The sequence below is a fragment of the Lissotriton vulgaris genome, chromosome 3_1, assembly GCF_964263255.1.
Source record: "Lissotriton vulgaris chromosome 3_1, aLisVul1.2, whole genome shotgun sequence".
In the NCBI taxonomy this organism is placed as follows: Eukaryota; Metazoa; Chordata; class Amphibia; order Caudata; family Salamandridae; genus Lissotriton; species Lissotriton vulgaris.
Window position 1 is genome coordinate 1116915385 of NC_141689.1, and position 19843 is coordinate 1116935227.

Sequence of the window (19843 nt, forward strand, 5' to 3'; positions counted from 1 at the left end):
GTAAGCCTCAAATAGTTGAGTGCTGTGGCCAGCTGTCTGACCAGCTGTAAGAAAACCGGTAGCAGCTCATCCAGGACCACTTATGGCAGGTTTGAACCTTTGAATTGTGGGAACATTTCCCCCCTTATGCTGGGTGGTTCTTCCAAGGGTTAAACAGAAGATCAGTGACAGCCGGAATTGTAGAGTAATCCTTCTGGATCTCATCTGGTCTCGTAAGGTTTGGTACTCTGATTTAAATCACATCTTGCAGAGAGACCACACCTGCCTTCAGTTAAAGAGGGATCTCTTGTCCAAACAGGAGGGTTTAGGGCTGGTTGTTTGGGGTGGCGGGAGGTTCGAAGGGGGGTTGCTACCCTTCTTCTTACTTCACTCATTTTTAGTACATCGTTCCTGAGAAATGTACTTTTTGATAAATATCCCTCGCCCCTCAAACACTAACTGCTCCATGAAAATCCTGCATTATAGCAGTGCACAAAAGCCAATTAATCCGTTGTCCTGCTCAGTCCCTGACATGCCCATTTCACATCCCCTGGCTGAAACACATTGCATTTAGCTAAGCACAACATCTACCTTGCGGCCAAGCAGAGAAAACCTGAAAAATGGTTCTCAAGGCCAATGAGGAACACTGTTATCCCCCTTATTCTTGCCAGTTTAATGTACAAGCATTTCTAGCCAATGGCATCTTGCAACCTAGCACTCCTTTCGTGGGCCAGGCGCATAAACCTTTTAAGCCCTTAGTGCTCCCGGGCCCTTCACAATGTTTCAAGGGGGCTGGGTGGTTCTTTGGACGCGCCCTTTCTTCATCCCAAAGGGCTATCTGAATTCCATCTGAACAAGGAGAACTTTTGTCAGACTTTTTTGTCTCATTTCGTGTGAAAACCGTGGATTTAAACTTGTACCTCTCTTCTGTCTGATCCAACCGTGGATCTGGAGTTGAGACTGTTTTGTGATCTTTGGCAGCAATGATTCCGGACAGATGGTTGGTACGGCCACATTGCTAGATGGTTAACATGATAGAAGCCTCATTGATACACTGCATGAACTCCAATCTCCATTTGGTGTCATTGCACGTTTTTGAGAGCCAAGGAATCATCAGTGGCATGCTTTAGGCATGTCCCAGTGAAAAGCATATATCCGTTAACTCTGGGCCAACCTACTCACCTTTTGCCAAATATACGCTCTGGGCTTCACTCAGCACATTGTTGTATTTGGCTATAAAGTTCTAGGTAACATTGCCTTGACAAAGCTTCCTCGTTTTCCTTTTGAGTCCTCCTTTTTTTCCTTCTTGAAGTCCAAATTAGGATTAATGGTCAGAAATTCAATATTTAGAATGATTAACGTTTTTTGTCATACACACCCCCCACTCCCAAACAGGTCAATTTCACAAACGAGTGAGGAACACCATTTGAGATTTTTCACATCTATATGTTGGATGTATGTGGATGTGTGCCTTAGCTCCCCACTTCACCTGTGCTGAATGATTAAATTATAACTATACTATAATTTTATTGATTATACAACAACCTACTCCTTTTGGTAATCTAATATTGTACATGTGAAGAAGTCATTTCTGAAAAAGCTTCCACAGGAGTTAATCCACCTCTCTGGTGTGCTATAACAAAACCAGTACGACCACTGATGATTTTTCTTGGCTTTTCGACGGAGACCTTCCGCCTAGATACCCCAGGGATGGTAGTGCCGAGCTCTACACGTGCTAATTTATTGATTGATGGATGGTTGAAGTTTGTAATTTTATCCGTAGAAGTGTGACTTGTAAAACATTTGTCACTTTGTTAAACATGGCCAAGGAATCATCAAAAGGCACTCAAACAGATTCCTGTAGATGTCATTTTAGCAAAGTTTCCCAGAGCTATATTTTTGAGGAGTTTGCATTTGTTGTCCTGGTGCAAGATTTGTCTACACTTGGAGCTGGCATTTGCTATGTCCTGCTAACAGTGGCTACCCTTCAGTCTATAGATGGGTGTAATTTGAATTTAGCATTCTTGATGCCTGTAACATCTGCTTTTGCCAAGTTACCCTCCAAACCTTCACAAAGCAAGTGGTGTTAAGAAGTCGCCTCAAATAATTTTCTGTTCTATTATCACATAATTCAGCACAGAATACCAGTCGTTTTTTCACGTTCTTAATGGAAGCTATATATTGATTACCATGGTTGAAATGAATGTATTGGGGTCTCCTATTTCGTTTATTGGCTGTATCGAAGAATTTAATAAATATAATGTTCCCAATGATCATAGATGGGTGGGTATTTTTCAGGAAGCAATATGTAATTTGTATGAGATTACAATGAAACAAGGCTTTGCTCTGGGGCAAAGATTTAGTATGAGAGTCCTCCAGTGAGCTCCCCTTAAACGATGTTTAACAGAGACCTGTAGGCAGCCACTTGCACATTGTACTAATACCACTCTAAATAAAAGCTCCTTTTGCCGTTAATCTGACTCCTACTTGGCCCTAATATATATTTCCCTGAAGAAACGGCTATTTCCAATATGTTAACATCGTTCTAGTTAATCCCCACCTCCTGTTGTGCACTGCTTAAACCCGTTCCACTCATAATTCCACATTTTGTCGTAAATATACATATACTGGGAGAACCTACAGGAACTGTGTGCCAGTGCATGCTATTCTCATCCCTATAACCATTTCTGAGCGGTCTAGCCTGCTCTCAGCTACTCGCACGTTTTCTATTTAATGTTGCATGTATTGCCAACTGCTCTGCATGCATCCTTTCTGAACTATCGATGAGAAAGCCCACTGCGCTCCATTGAGTGCATTTCAACGTTGGAATGTATGGAAATGTTGATCTTTGGGGTACGGTGCAAAACTGGATTTTCAACTGGGGTGCAAGGGGCTCTTGTGGCATCAGTCATGGCAAAAAGATCAGAACAACTCGGGAACCTAGAAAATGTTTTTGCGTGATGCAAAACAAATTCTAAGAAGCCACCAAGGGAACCACCAGCGCCAACAAAGTCTTCCTTCATTATCCAGTGATGTGAAGGGACATCTTAACATAATGCAGGATTGTCATTCCCAAGCTGTAAATCGAGTAGAAATATGACTGGTGGTAATAGCAAGATTTCAAAGACACGCTGCCTCACTTGAAAGGCGCCCCCGACTCTGAATTGCTTGCCCTATGGGGAACGTATTGAGAGAAAGTTCTTAATGACTACTTTTTAACAGTTTCTTGTCTTTTGGGGAGAAAGGGGGGGCAATGAGTTTGGAATGTGATGATATATATTATATGCAGCGTGTACGGCCAAACATAGTTGTGGTTCTAATAGAACAGGAGCGCTCGAAAGGAAGAAAAGAATTGAATTGAGTACTCGATGTGTTTTGTAGGTTTAACATTCACTATCCTTTAAATGATGAATATAGAAAGTCCAGATAAAGGCAAGGATTTATAGTAGAAACATTTGGATTTCTTTACATATTTTGCATACTGGTTCATCAATATTCTAAAAATTCAAAAGATCAAACATACTAATATAGATGTGAATAAAAAAAAATTAACATCTGAATATACTAGCAATATTGTGACCTTCTAGGCTATTTTTAGATGTTCCTTACTGAGCCCTGTGATTTAGCAAACTAAGACCATAAATCCTTTCATCTTTTATGTATCTGCAACTGAAGCTACTTCACTAAAATGTTATACTCGGATCCCATGTTGCAAACATTTATTTTCCATGCATTTCGTCAGAAAAATCATAATATTGTCTTCGATCCTCACAGGTTGTAATCGTTCCAGGTTGATTTATGGCTGTGTACAGTAGACTATTGCCATCGTTGTGTAGAATTATGACCTAAATGTTAAAATTTTGATGACTTTTCCATGTATCTCTCCATAGAACTCCATATCTGGAGTACTGTGGTACAAGCCTGAGCAAGCAACTAAAGGTAGATCACCACAAACGGTAGCGTAGAGAAATTCAAAGTTATACAGGTTGCAGTAAGATGAGAAACAGACTGCCAAGACTAAACCAGGAGGAAAAGAAAAAATGATTGTGGAAATAACCTGAAGTAAATGCTTCTCATGTGTGTAGTAGATGAGCAGCCGTAACGCGTTTCACATTAGATTTTTGCATTCATTTTCTGATGCTAGAAGTGTGTTAGAACCCTTATTAAAACGCTGAGAAAAGAAAGTTCTCGATAGGTTAGTGCATGGCAGCAACATGTTTCTCTGGAGCGCGGTAGATATCGCCTTCAAAAATGTATCTTAAGCACATCATCACTTTAAATAGTTTTATTTAAACACTTTAAAAAATATATATATATATACATTTTTATATATGTATGTGTGTATATATATATATATATATATATATATATATATATATATAATAGACTAGTATCCGGAAGACTACGCTACACCTCATTGATGGTGACTTTGTTCAAACATCTCAGTCAATGCATGTTCAGAGTGGTCATCTCTTCCGTCAGTTTAGCAGTTGCTTGAACCTCATATCATTTAATTCAACCGTATTTTGTGTTCTTATTTAGGGCAGACAAAAAAGGAAGGGAGTTTGGGAGAACTTTTGAGGGAGTGCTTTTAAATCTAATGTCTCATAGTATTTTGTAGCTTGTCTGCATTGATTTAAAGCCATTTAATGTACCCACCTGGGCTTAAATTAAATCCACCGAACAGGGTTGAAAGAGGCTTTTATTTAAGGAAGCTCTTGGGAAATATCTTGATTAACAAATGTATAACACCTTACCGAGAACGATACCAGGACAGCGACGCTTGTAACCTATTTTCGAACTTTCTGTAACGCAATGTTTTTCGCGTTAGATGTCGAATGCCACCCACTGCAGCTTTGCATTACTGTAATCGCTGCTTTTCATACCGTGCTGGTGTGCATTTTTTATTTTGCGATTCATAATAGGCTGAAAATTCTTTCACACAAATCCTTGCAAAAATGTAGATTGTAGTAATTGCACCTAATTTGTTGTGTGTTACTATTCTGCATAGAAAGAACATTCTTGTTAAAGTTCACCCTGTTTAATTTCTTGTTAATAGGTGCAACAGCAGCCGCCAGGAAGGAGGTCATAAGGAACAAGATTCGAGCAATAGGAAAAATGGCAAGAGTATTCTCTGTACTCAGGTAAGCATTGGGTATAGATTCCCTTTTGAGATATTAGTCCTGGTGCTTGAGTATTGTTGTGCTGTCCCGTGATTTAGTGCAACTAATGGCCTAAAGGTTACCAGCCATGATGTTTGGTGGGGAATAACATCAATGTAATGTTACGTTACAGACACGTGACATAGCACTAAGCAGTTCACCCCCATACGGAGTATCCCGGCATTAAAAACATGGAATGTTAAACACAACAGAGTCTCAGAGAGAGATCGATTAAAAAGCCAGGTTTTAATAAGCTTTTAAAAAAATGATTAAGTATGGTAAGAGCAAATGTGGACAGGTTACCTATACCAGTAGTATAGAACAAGGAATGAAAAGGATTGATCTTTGTATAAGTAGTTGGAATGCAACGAGATGCAGCCAGTGCAGTATCAGACAATCTCAAAGTCCTTCCCGGGTTGTAAGAACTGATTTGTGATCGACACAATGGACTACCCCTGTATAGGGCATTAAGAGTAAGAAAAAGAAGCTTAAAAATGCTTGCTTTTCTAACCGGGAGCCAGAGCAGTGATCTCGGCACCGAATAAATCTGGGAGCCGGCTGGTTGGTGCCAGCTAAGCCAAGCCACTCTATTCTGAACCATCTGTAGACGAGTCACTGGGATTAATGCATATCTACCATCTGGGTATTACCTTAGTCCAAATAACTAGTTATAGGCACCCGAGTCAGTCTTCCTACAGTCTAGAGGCAGCCACAAAAACACCTTCCTGAGAAAGCGAAGAATTCTGAAACAAGTGCCACAAGTTACCTTCACTTGGCTTACCATCGAAAGCTTATCCATTACAAAGTCACCGTTTTTACCATTTTTTGGGGCAGGGCGGGTTGCCCAATTCCCAGGGCCACCAAACTGTCTAAGAAGCTTTCCCAAAAAGCATATCTTCAGTTTTCCCACCATTTATTGGAGAAAGCTGTGTTTCATCCATGTAGCCACAGCTCACATGCAGTCCCCAAATCTGGCTTTCGTTAGCTCCACGTCCTGACAAAGCAACAATACAAGCTTTGTGTCATCCACATAGTATAGAATCTCAATTACAAAAGACCTCACAGCCTTAGCCAGAGGGGCAACATCGATGTTGAAAAGTGTAGGGCGCAGAAAAGATTCTTTATGCACCCTGCAGGTGGTGGTGACCATCCTGGATTTATAGGGTAGAATAGAGACTACTTGGAACGATCGTCCAAAAAGTCTCTCAACCAGTCTAGGGCCTTGGCGTGCACTCCAGTAACACAGAGAATACAATGCAGTGTTGTGATTGATCTGAGTGCCTTGACATGGCACTCATCGAAGGGCTGTATGGGTGGGTATGTTCTCCACGCAGGCTGTAATGCAGCCTGCATGGAGAAGGGGAGAGCACGCATGATTGGTTGGGCGGCCTGAGAGGGCTGGCCAAACAGTCATTGCGCACTTGAGAGTGAGCATACCACTCCTCCACAGCTCCCTGAGCAGAGCAGCCCTGCCCACCAGCAAAGGAAACATAAAATGAAAATAACGTAAAGTTATTATCATTTTATATTTCCTTTCTACTGCTTGAAAGCAGTGGGGCGACGCTCCTCCGCCATAGCAGAGGAGCCTCCACTGGGGGGTTAACACTCCTAGGCAGTGCTGGCCCTAGCACTGGTTGCACATGGTGCAAGTCTTTTTTGGAGCCCCCTCCCCCATTTGCTCCTTCTCTATAAATTCCCTCACTTCCACTCACCAACAATGCACCTCATCTCTCTATGACACCTTTCTGACAAACATTTCATTTTTTATAGCGGTACTCATAGTTTACTTGCACTCAGTTCTGTGATCTGCATGGAACTCATTCTTTGTAGCAGACACATTAACCCTTGGCTCTGTGTGGGTGGCAGGAGTGCCCATGTGAATGCACGGTGAGTGATGCAAAAGTGTGACAGTAGGGTAAGAGGAGTGACTGCAGGGTGAGTGAGGTGACCAAATGAATTTGGGTGCGGAAGTAAGTGCAGAGTGGGGCAAATGAATGCATGGTTGTTTGAGTGAGTTTGCAGGGTGAGGTGTGTGCTTGTGTGACTGCAGGGTGAGGTACAGGGTGAACAGCGCAAGTGCATTGTGAGTGCAGAGTGTTCCCTGTGTGTGCAGGGTGAGCCGGTGAATGGTGTGAGTGCATGGTGATCATTGTGATCGCTGTGAGTGCAGGGTGAGCATGAAAGCGAGAATGAGGAGTCTGTCTGGAAATGCACCCTGCATTAAGACAACACTTGAAGTAACTCAGCATGTTATTGACGGCGAAGTAGGGTTTCAGATACAAGTTAAACTATTGCTATTATGGCAATCAGGGAGCGAGGGTGGCGGAAATAAATAATGTGCTGATCCTGCAACAAACTTCCAGTCTTATGATTAGGGTTGCCAGCTCATTATTTTGATGTCCCAGACCATGCAAAAATAAACAGTCAACTAAAGCCGTATTTTCAGCACTTATCTGTGCATACTTCAAACAGCAAATATACATAAAAGGCACTTTTAATTTTGTTCTAGGGCTCCCTAAATGATCCATGAAGGATAATTAAAGGGAACAAAGACAGAAAAGTCGCATTACAAATGAATAAATACATTTTTATTTAAAACCCGAATTTAGTCAATACGAGATCTTTGCAGGCTCTTTAAACAACACATGGCTGGCATTTGTCTTTGGCAACCCTACTTTTTATCCCTTTTCATGAAATGCTTTCTCACACTACAGCAAAGGAAAAGGCAGAGTGGGGACCCAGGGGTAAATATGCAAATTGTCTTTAACCTCTTCGAGGCTATTGACGGAACCGTTCCGTCATGGCTCGCGGGTGAGCTGTGCTCATGACGGAACGGTTCCGTCACGGCCCGGCGCGTTTAATTGAGCGGGCAGGGCCGTGACGGAACCGTTCCGTCATGAGCACAGCTCACCCGCGAGCCGTGACGGAACGGTTCTGTCACCCGCGGAGCTCACCCGCGCCCCGCGACCGTTAGCGCTGTGGCGGAATAGCCGCCTCAGCGAAAGGGTTAAAGACCTGTGAAAAACTCGGGCGTGCCAGAGATCAGACAACAGACACTACCCAGCAGCCCGGGCTGATACACACGACGTGGGTGGTGCTGGAGCTGAAGTCCTTTCAGCCCAATGTTATTTTTATTATATATTTGAATGCAATATCAGAGGAAGTAAAATATCAGTCAGGCTGCACACTATACTAAGCACGTATTTTTTGTTTGTGTTTTTAAGCCAAGCCCTTAATTACATTGGCAACACCTCATTCAGCAACAAACCCCGTACCCCCAGTTTTTTCATCTCACTTAAATCCCTCTTCATGCAGAAATAGGTTGCAGTGAATCTTTTGCTAACATTAAGTTATTGCAAAAGCCCTGTGGATTGTCTGTCGAAATGCAGCAATATCACTGCCACCTCTTGTACTGTATATCATGCAGTGTTCGTTAATTATGGTGAGTTAGCTGGCAGCCTTCAGTGTAATGCTGAAGAAAGGAAAGTGAGCTCTGCCATGATTCCACTTGGAATGCAGTGTTCATAAAAGCCTAAAAACGTGTGTGTTTTTTTTGGGTGGGGGTTGATACAATTTTGTTAAGTTTTTAAGCAATGTTGGCGATCTGAAGCATTTTTAACGTGTGGTCTAATTTACAAGATGTACCTGCAGAACATGTGCACTTGTTGCATTTTACTCCGGATATAGTAAAATCTTGGTTCACGTAGTTTGACTTACTACTGTAGTCCACCAGCTGTGCTAACGCCAACACGCGGCAGGGTATCAGCTGGTTGCGCTTTTGCTTTAGGCTTTTGTGTTGCAGTGCATAGCCAGTCATTCTTTTATGGTCCTTCCTTTTCCCCAATATTTCTCAGAGTGAGAGCTATATTTTCACACACCACAGCTCTGAAGCAGAACGAGACAAGCCTTTGCTCGCTATTTCCAAGCCGTACAATTTGAAAATAAAGCGCAAGCTAGCTCCGAGAAATATACATGAATTCACTCTGCGCAGCATAGGCACTCGGCTCTGCGCCACGCCAGCTCAGCTAGGGGGGACCTACTGGCATGGGTGCAAATTCAGGACTGTGAGTGTAAAAATTCTGGAGAAAGGGTGAAAATTCAGGACAAAAATTCAGGACTGGAGGTCAAAATTCAGGACAAAACTTTGGGACAAAAGGTAACCTTTACAGACACGTCAGAGGAGGTCGCACAATAGTATAAAAGTAAGTAAATAGACAACCACTTAAGTACTTGTCAAAATAAGTTTATATTAGGTTGAGACAATCGTGTACTTCACGGTTTTTCAGTATGCCCGCAGCTTGCTACCTTAGACAATTCAAAACTTGCATCTCGCTCCAGCAGGTATTATTCACACGACAATGGTGAACCACACCTGAATACAAGTGGGGCCGTTTTTATTGTTGATTGAAAGCTACTGGCTGTACAAGGAACACTGAAGTGCCATCCCCCAGTAACAAAACCGCCCCCTTTCCAGCCTCCCAGGGAAACACTCTTTGCCCAGTTCGGCCAGTCCGGCCTTGCTACCACCCTCCAATGGTGCCCCTCATCTTCATATAGACCGCCTCTCATGTGTATTTAATTGCTTTTATAGTGCTACTCATCCCAAGTATGTATGTCAGGGTGTCGGAGTGTGTTACATCACACACACATCATATAGAGACAATGACTCTATAAACGTGAAAGTCAATGTATAGGAAATGTTACTTAAAGTAATGGGTGCTACAAGGTGTAATCATTCTCTTATCTATCATTCAGTCTTTCACCATTCATTCTGTCCTATCTGTGTGCCCATCTATATCCAAACATATGCGTGACTATCTATATGCAAACCTATTCAACCATTTGCAAACCTATCCACCATGTATCCTTCCATCCATCATTTCACTCATCCATCCCTCAATCCACCTTTTCACTCATCCATCCATTATTCATCCATCCACCCTTTCACCCCATCCATCCATTATTCATCCATCCACCCTTTCACCCCATCCATCCGTACATCATCTATTCACTCATTTACCCAGCCATTTACCCTTTCACCCATCCAGCCATACTTTCACTTACTCATCCATCCACCCAGTCACTTATCCTTCCACCCATTCACTGTTTGTCATTCATCTCCATCCCCTTTTGACTTATCATTCATCTTTCCACCCATCTACTCATCCATTCATGAATCCATCCATTGACCCTATTACTCATCCATCCTTTCACACATCCATTCATCCGTTCTCTCATCATCCACCCTTTCACTACTTCACTCATCTCACCATCGTTTTGTCCATCAACCCCCCTTTCACTCACTCATCAATCCTTACATCCACCCTTGTATTCATCCATCCATTCACCCTTTAACTTATCAATTCATCAATCAATCCTTTCACTCCTCCACCCACCAATTTACTCGCCCATCATCTACTCTTTAACACATCCATCCACTCACCCATCCACCTTTTTCATCCATCCACTCACTTATCCATCATTTCATTATCTATCCCTTCACTTTTTCACTTATCCACCCAGCCATTCACACATACATTACTTCACTTATTTACTCACCCACCTTTTCACATTATGAGCTGAGCCTTTGTCTGCAGTGTTGCAGACAGAAGAGGCCCATGAAGAACTTCACCTCGCTGTAGTTTCTTAAGCAAGGGGTGGGATGGGGGAGGGTTCACTATGCCCCTGCACATAGGCAATCTGAAAACTTAGAAGTCATGAGTCATGCATGATGCACAGTGTCAGGACGTGAGGTGACTGTGATATGGTGCTGTTTCCAGGGCCTTACGTAGGGTAAAAAAACTGGGGGCCTCTTCAAAGGGGGTGTTCGATGTAATTAAGGGCGAGGCTTAAAACACCTAGGCTAGAAACCTGTGCTTAGCATAGTATTCCGGTTGACTGGTACTATGTTGTTTCTGTCATTACATCCAGATATATAATACAGCAAGTATCATTACACCAACAATAAGCCAGGACTAATGGCGTTGTCAATGATTGTTAGTTGCTTAAAATAAAAAAGCAGCAACAATGGTTTTGTTGAATATAATATTGAAAATGCGTCCGTTCTAAAATGGTGAGACAGTGAAAGAACTATAACCTGTTCTTTTTTACTTGTTTCACAGGCTTCTTTATATAAACTGTATTCTCACGTCGTATGTTTACCTTTTATCCATCTAACAGAATGCCTTGCTGTACACTGAGGCAAGAGGAGGCACCACATGTTGCAACAGCCCAGACTGCCCCATTGTCATTCTGTATGTGGCATTTAGCTGGCATACATAATGACAATGGGCTGGGTGGGGCTGCTCTTGTGCTCGAGGAGGAGCGCAAGGTGGCCCTTTCAGGAAGCTGAGGCCTCTCGCAGGAGAGCAGTTCTGCTCCCTGTAATGGCCATAATTACGGACAATAGAAGTGAGGTCCAATTTACGGACAGTCCGTGAAATTTACGGACGCTTGGTCACCCTAAGCTCAGCCCATCAAGATACCACCATCTCTGTTGCCAATCCGCAGGGCCACTACATCAAAACATTTCTGCTTGTGTTGTGGATGCACCCTGATTTGTTGCACAGGTCTTGTTGCACAGGTCCAGTTCTTAATTTGAGCCGGTGGTTTCCGCTGCTCGGCACAGCCACTTAATTTTCAACACCGGCAATATGTCAGTCTGCCACATGGTGGCCATGTTTGTCTAATTTAAAGACGAGCTTAACTCCGGTTGTTTATACCTCAAAAATGGCTATACCTGCCTTCGAAGACATTGTATAGTTTAGGGGCCTGGGATAATATGATTTGTAACACTTGGAGGAATGGGATGCTTATGAGTTGTGTTGGAACTCGCATTGGCAGTGCTGGCCGGGACAATGGGTGGTGCAAGCTGCAGTAGCCTACTGACGAGGGCATTGGCACATCATTTTACACAAATTAAGCACTGCATAGGCCGGATTTAAAAATAAGTGAACTTACTAAAGGATCAAGGGGAAAGAACTTTGAAGAAAGCGAAGGTTGATTGAAGGTGCTAGCAGCGTCCCGGGTTCTCGAGTGACATTTGTAGTCATTTTTAGTGTAAAGGGCTACTTTAATAACCGAGAGTCAATGATCATTTTTAAAAATATATATATATATTTGTTTTTTTTTAACAATGGAAGCTTTTCTGTTATGAAAAAACCCTCTTTTTATGTTAGTGATAAATGTGTAGTTTAATTCCTACAGGCTTGCAAAGCCACTGTGAGGCCTTTTATTACCCAAAAGCCAGGTTTGGCATAAAAGGCTTTGAAGCAGGCTTTCATATCTCCAAACCCGACTGCCTGTGGGGAAACACATGTTCGCGCGCCGCAGAACCGGCGGTTCGTGCTCAGCAGAGAGCGCTAATGAGAATACCCTAAAACATGCCGAGTCACCGCAGCCAGCAGAAAGAATGAGTCAGAGGGGTTCTGGGCTGTTGGCTGCCGCTCCCCCACACTGCGGCACGGCACCGCGTTCAGCCATTTTCATATTGGGATTTCTGAAAATGTCTTCCAGGTGAAGTTGTTGAAACTGAGTAGCCAGGTGCACTGTTGTCCATGTTCGTTTTCAAACCTGCTTATTATAATCCGACAACGCAATTTTATGGTTGTTAAATAGTTTACCTTTTGAAAATAGGTGCATATTGTTATGCCCTGGAAAATTCACAGCCTCGGCATGCTGCGCGATAGAAAAAGAGAATAGCTTAAGTGTATTATGTCGAGATGTATTTACACCCCTCAGATTTCTCCAGTCCCTCGTGATGTGAGGACCATTGACGCAGAAGGAAAGTATACATTTTTTTAAGGATACAGTGGCAAGAATCTTGCTTTCTCAATCTTAACCGTCAATACAGCAGACCATTCAACAGCACCATATTAGTACGGTACTGCGTGCCCGTAGTCCCTAGGGCACCCCCTCCCCAAAAAAACCTGAACCATATCTTAGCAAATACATCAATTACTCAAACATCCACATCACCCTTTATTTTCTTCCCTTTCTTTGTGACACATGGCATCATGCAGATTCTGTCTGTTTCTGTTTAGTCACCGGGTAAACAATACGAGTCATACTCCGCATTTAAATGGGCTTTGTTAACAAACCTTTATGCCCCTTTCAAGGAAGGGGCATAAAATACAGACAAAACACCTCACAATTTAAAATAAAAATACCTACGAGAGAATCTTTGCATTTTTGTCCTTAATAGAGTTGGTGCTTTTATCTCAGTGTCTATGAAGTCTTGAATTATGTGCCAGGACCTTCAACTAGTGGTGATCTCTACCACTAGTCTGAAATACAACATTTTGCAAGTAAACTCTTCTGACCAATCCTTAGTCCTCACTGAGTGAATGAGAGACGTCTAGTCTTGCCTTCTGCCTCACCCACTTGACCCACTAAGCTAAGGCCAGAAACAATTCCAAATCAAAAAGTAAAACAAGAATATCTGCTTGGCTCACTTCAGTCTAAACTTTCTTAGGCTTCTTCATAAATTGTGATGCATTGGTCCTCACACGATGTGGGATGGTTTGAAAAATGCAGGTGGTAGGGCTCCAAACAGATATTAGTCTTAGTTTTCCTCTAGACTGAACGGTACCCTGCCCAGACTGAATACCCTTAATTCTAATTCCTAATTCTAAATTCATCTCCCTGATACCCTTGTGAATGATGCCAAACATAAAAGCGTAGTCAACTTAGCCCACAATTCCTTCCTTTTTTTTAAAAACACATTTTATTGATCTGAATTATCCTCAAACAACAATCATGCCAAAATCAATAATTCCCCCCTCATGCACTTGTCTATGACATAATAGCAGCTGCATTAACTATGCAATCCCACCCACCTTCCTCAGGCCGACAATTCCTTCCTAGTAAAATCTTGATCCATACACTAAGACTGAAGAAGTTATAAAACCTGGTTGACATGACCTGGTATCTTTCACAAAGGATACCTTCTCAAATGTCTACTTAACAGGGAATGCTATCCCATGTTCAAACTGTTCACTGAGACACGCCTAGCCGACATAGCTGACTTAAAAGATTTCACCACCTGATATGCATTACATTTTTTCAGCAACTTGGACGGTAAGTTCCAATTGCCAATCCTGTCCACCCCCATGGATCTTTATTTTCTCTAAACCTTTTCTTGATGAATCGGTCTTAAAGCTTGAACAATAGGCCTGTTTCATAAAAATGGTTGTTTTCTGCAATAATCTAGGGCCCGATGTAGGTGGCAAACACCGGTCGGAAACGGCCGAATTCGTCCGTTTCCGACCGGTATTTGGCATCTTGAGATGTAGGGGGCCAGATTTTACAGATTCTGTAAATTTACCGAATCGGTAAATTTACAGAATCTGTAAAATACCGAATCGGTATTTTTACCGATTCGGTAATTCCCAGATGTAGGTGGGACTCTTCTGAGTCCCAAAGGCCCTACAAATTCGGTATTTTACCACCCAATCCAATTGGGTGTTAAAATACCGAATTCAGGTGTGCATGCACGTGTGCATGCACACCTAGCCATGTGACAGACAGACATGCCCTTAGGGCATGTCTGTGTGCCACATGGCGCACATGCCTATTTTTGGGGTGCGAGAGGGTGTCAAAGTGACACCCCCTGCACCCTTGCAAAATTCGGTATTTACAGATTCTGTAATTACAGAATCGGTATTGCCCATTGATTCCTATGGGCTTTAAGGCCCATAGGAATCAATGGGCAATACCGATTCGGTATTTACAGATTAGGTAAATACCGAATCTTAACGATTCGGTATTTACAGAATCTGTAATACCTTCATATTTACCGACTCTTAAATACCGAATCGGTAAAATTCGGTATTTAAGAGTCGGTAAATATGAATTACCTACATCTGGCCCCTAAGGACTTAAAAAGTACCTTGGAATGCTCCACGCCATCAGATGTATAAGACCCCGCAGAAGGAGCAACTGCTTTCCCCTCTGACCATTCCAGAGCGTCTCTGAGGAAACCTGTAAATGAAAGAGATGGTAGCATCCCCAGAAAGGCCCTAGAAACGAGGCTTACAAAGGTCTGTCTCTGGGTCACCAGCACTATGTCCTTCCGTCCTGAAAACTCACGCTTGGTATTATTGCTAACTGAAGTAATGCCTATTTGGTCCCTTTGCTCCTATCCTGAAGAAAGTAATCCACTGGTGAGACCTCCAGATCTTCTCTCCACAGGAAGTTGAGCAGTCCACCCACTTGTCTTTCATTGCTCTGAACAGAGATGAATCCAATCGTTAGTGGCTGGATTTCGACAGAATCTGAGATTACCAGTCAGGAGCCACATTGTCATTTTCCAGGAGCTTTTTTGCTCTGATGATAAGCATCCAGAAGAGGCAAAAGTACTGCGTCAAGGCTGTTCATAGCTTTAATCTTGCCACAAGAGGTGTTTAGCAGTAAAAATAAGTTTATTCAGAATGTTGTCTAACAAAACAGAGTAAATACACCATTATTTACAATATTAAAATCATGTAAACCCCCAAATTTTTAAATACCTTTGCAAGGATTATCTTTAAAAATCTTCCCACAGCGCAAGATGCATCTAAAAACTCCATGTTTAGAAGTAGGTCGTTTGCCTCACTACGATGTTGAATTTTATATTAAAAAAACAGACCATCGGTTTGAGAATCAAACTTTTATTTCTACGAAAATGAAGGCAGTCTACTAAGAAGTAAGCATTACAATTGTTGAACCATAACCCATATGTACAATTATCATCCCTATCAAAGAAAGAATACAATTTCCCATAATTTAGAAACTGAAAATTCAAAAGCTGCTCCAAATTTCAGTAACAGGCATAGGTAGAGATTAGGTACTTTTGATGTTCCTGCAAAGATTCCAACATATAACTTGCTGATGGTTTCAAGGATAAATATCGTACATCAGCAAACCTTTAATCTCTCTAACAAGCTTACTTCAAATTCCTCCACAAGGGTTGGGATACCGCCATAACAATAAAATTAGCAATTTTCAGTTTAGTTGCCCCATGGTGGTTGATGTATCTCGTCATGGACATATTATTAATTTGTATCAGAACAAAACACTCTGCTCTCTCCCCAGGCGCTTTACTGCAAGGGAGCGCTCCAGAAGTTCAAGACACGTTGTATATTTCCACTTTGTCTTCGGATTAGTTTCCTCTAGCGAAAATCTCAATACATTTGACCCTTTAATGGAGTTTTGGTGTATTCAGTGACCGTGTCTGAGCCAACAAAATGTTAAGTTGTTCTTGAAGACAACCTCTGACCAATTTGCGAAGAACCCAAAGTTCTTGAATAAAGTGATCACATTGTTGACTTGAGTGCTACTCCCCGAGTCACAAAAATCATCTTGTCTCGGTATATAATCACATGAATTCCTTATGCCTTCACATTTACTACAACTGGCTTTATGAGCTTTGTGTGAACAAGACCGTGATGGCTGCTCCAATTTTGGGGTGATGGAGCAACTCAAAGCCGGGAAGGACGTGGTTTGGGTGGGAACACTTATCTGCTCCTGTGCCCGCTGCCTCTGTGCTCCTCTCCCAACACTAGTCACGCTGCACAGGCTCCCAGGTGGCAGTCACGGCGCTGCTCTCATGTTGGTAATACCCGCATGAGAGCAGCGGTGTGAGTGGTCTGAATGGGCTGACTTGACGCTCGCTCAGTTCCAGGGAGCCTCAGGCTTTTCTCCAACTCTGTTGTTGCAACACAGCTAGATTGGAGAAATAAGGCCGACCTAAGACGACAGACCAAACAGACATGCACACTTACAAGTGCCCAACACTTCTACCTGTAGCGTGATGATCTGTCGGATGGCCCCGCCCTAACCTCGGTTGGCAGTAATGAAAAATAGAATGATTATAAAGTGGTTTTATTATCATTTTATTTTTCAGTGGTTTGACGCTCCTCCGACATAATGGAGGAGCACCCCTGGAACAAGAGGTTGACTGTCAAAATTGTAAACTCCCATATGGGAGGCGAATGAGAGAGGCCACCAAAGGAGTTAGAAAATGAAGGCCATAAGATGAGCCCCCATTACATCTGGTTCCTAATCCTCTTACTTGAGAATATTTAGAAGAAAAAGGCTATATTCTCTTTTGAAATGCCTGTACATCATTCAGGCTTTGACAATTCATTATGAGACTGATCGCCACCTGCATTGATCTTTTTTCGTCCAGAAAACGATTGCTGAGGAAACCTGGAGGATGATAAACAAATCTCTCATCGTGCCTTTTGCCTTGAGTTCCATGATCTAATTAGTGATGGTCATGTTCTATCAGAGAATGATACATGTGATCTACTTGCACCGGCCAACCCTTAAAGGCAATCTGGAACCGCTGTTCCAGTTGTAGGACAGAAATGTTATATTTCCACTATCTCTGTCATCTACCCAACCCATGGAGGAGGAGAAATTGAGGGGCTCACATGAAAACTTCCTGTGTCTCTGAAGCAGCCTATGTTTAATTGTCCACCTCTCTCACTCATCAGGAAGAAGGTATCCAATTTGATTGAACCTTTTACACCTTGGCTCTGCTGCTTTGAGTTTTAAAACCTCAGGGAACTTTGAACTGTGTCTAGATCGGTGTGCACCACGTACCTCAACTGGCCCTACTGAAAACTTTTGGCAAAAAGAAAACACTTCATTCAGGAAAAGAATTGGGCCTTAGTCAAAACTGTAACACCGTGAAAGTGTGCACATAATTACCTAGGTCATTCACAACAGGTTTTGGAATAGGGCCCCTTGGCCTCTGGTCCCAACCCGTAGCCTGCCAGTTCCATAATTGTTCGCAGCCAGATTGATCTCTCAGTAGAAATGTCACTGGGTTCTATGTATCTAGTAGTGTATAATAGCTTCTAGCACATCATTCTTTGATTTAAAACTGGCTTGAGCATCTCAACAGTAAAATCCAGAGGAGGTTACCAAGAGACATATTTAATTTCTCCTGATCCCAAAACACTTACCACAAGAGCTCCCTCCAGAATTGGGATTGAGCCTGGCAAGTAATGACTAGCATGCTGGGCAAGGACTCGATGAAGCATGCCACACAACTGTGTTGGGGAGAGTCCTTTGAAAAAAAAAAAAAACAAGGGCGTGGCCTTCGTTGCACCTAGGTTGATCCCCTATTGTTGGGATAGAAACAGTTTACACTGTGAAAGTGGAGCGGGTGACATCCCTCTCTAGTGTGCAATAAATAGGTATTCTTACGGGTCACATTTCACCCTCCAAAAGATAGCCAACTCATGGAATGAGTAGCAGACCTCTATCCACTACTTTGAATAACCGTGCAATGGCCATCTTAATGATGTCTGTCCAAAACAAAAGTAATGCTGATAAATTCAGTGCCCTACATAGATGTTTTCAAAAGAAAGCCTAGAATTCAAAGAGTGAATCTCGATTGGAAGACTAGTTTGGTGCCACTTACTCAGGAATAGTTCGTTTTCAGTGTGCAGTATATAATTATCACAAACTATACCCACAATGAGGATCTGAGGCATGGTAACACCGCTGTTGGTAATTGTGGTGCACTTGGATTGCAGCACCTGTATGTTAGCACTCTTCCACAAACATCACCACGTCTGCTTTCATGGACTAGCGTCTAAATTGGGGATCTGCAGGCATAGCCAGACTATTTTGATCTGGTGTTTGATTGCGGGCAAAGATCTATCCTTCCAAATTGTTTTCTCCCAGGCCACCACTTGGTCTCTTTAACCTATACACAATCACATGTTTATATTGAATTAAGTCTTGCTCTGCTGCACAACCCTTAGTAGTAGTGGTCCAGATGTGAAAGAAAGCTGTAGACTAAATCTCTATTCTTGCGGCAAACTCTTAGCTCAGAATACTATTTACTGCCCAATCATTACTTGGTACAGGTCTTTAATTTCCATGCATTTTCTCTTGGACTGTTTTCTTCAGATGCTTTTTAGTTATAGCAGATGTGTTTCTCTTATTGATTTTTAGAAATTGAATCTTTAGCAGACCACTACCTTCAGTGTGCAATTGCTTTTAGATTATTGTTTTATTCAAAACTGTTACTTTATTACTGAGGCCAAAATTGGTGTTGAACTATGTGAATTTGCTTGCTCAAGTTTTGCTTGTGCCTGAATGCTGGGGTTATTCCTTTCTATAAGACTTCAGAAAGCCCAGAGCAGTCGAGCAGTGTATTAATGGTGAGTTTCTTTTAGAGCCTGATTACTCCTAAAGCGTTGTAGTATAATGTTGCAGAGTGGTCATGCAGTGTATGTCTGGTAATGGGGAAGATAATGCTTTTTTGTTGCCATGACGGATTCTTTGAGTTGGACAGATCCATATACAAACTTCTTCCAAAACTGAACTTGCTGATGCTTAATTTCAGTTAAAATAAATAGGCGGACATTGTAGTCAGCCAAACCAGTCCTTGTGGTTGTTCATAATGAGCCTTCTTTAACTGCTTCTAAAACCAGTTGCAGAAAGTGTGCAAGTAGAATTATATTTATTGCAAGCATCCGCAAAGTATGATTGAGAGGATTCACTGACAGATATGGTGTCTACGAAATGAGTCCTCAATTTATTTTTCTACCAGTATTTAAAGCAAATTAAAGTGGCTACTTTGGAACTAGATTGGCTCATCTTCTACATGCTGTAGCGTGGCCACTCTCCTGTAGTAATCCACATCAAACCAGAGAAGCTCCTTCCTTGTAAAATGTGCCTTTCATATTCCAAAGAATGGA

At 42.2% G+C, this 19843-nt stretch overlaps 1 protein-coding gene across 7 annotated transcripts in view; it reads left to right on the forward strand.

Annotated features, from left to right (window-relative positions):
• PPP3CA (protein phosphatase 3 catalytic subunit alpha) overlaps window positions 1-19843 on the forward strand; it is a 707038-nt gene that overhangs the window by 675392 nt on the left and 11803 nt on the right. For all 7 annotated transcript variants that reach the window (XM_086961590.1, XM_086961592.1, XM_086961587.1 and 4 more), the window contains one exon: window positions 5039-5123. In XM_086961590.1, the coding sequence (XP_086817716.1) occupies window positions 5039-5123 (85 nt within the window). The remainder of the gene's footprint in view (window positions 1-5038; window positions 5124-19843) is intronic.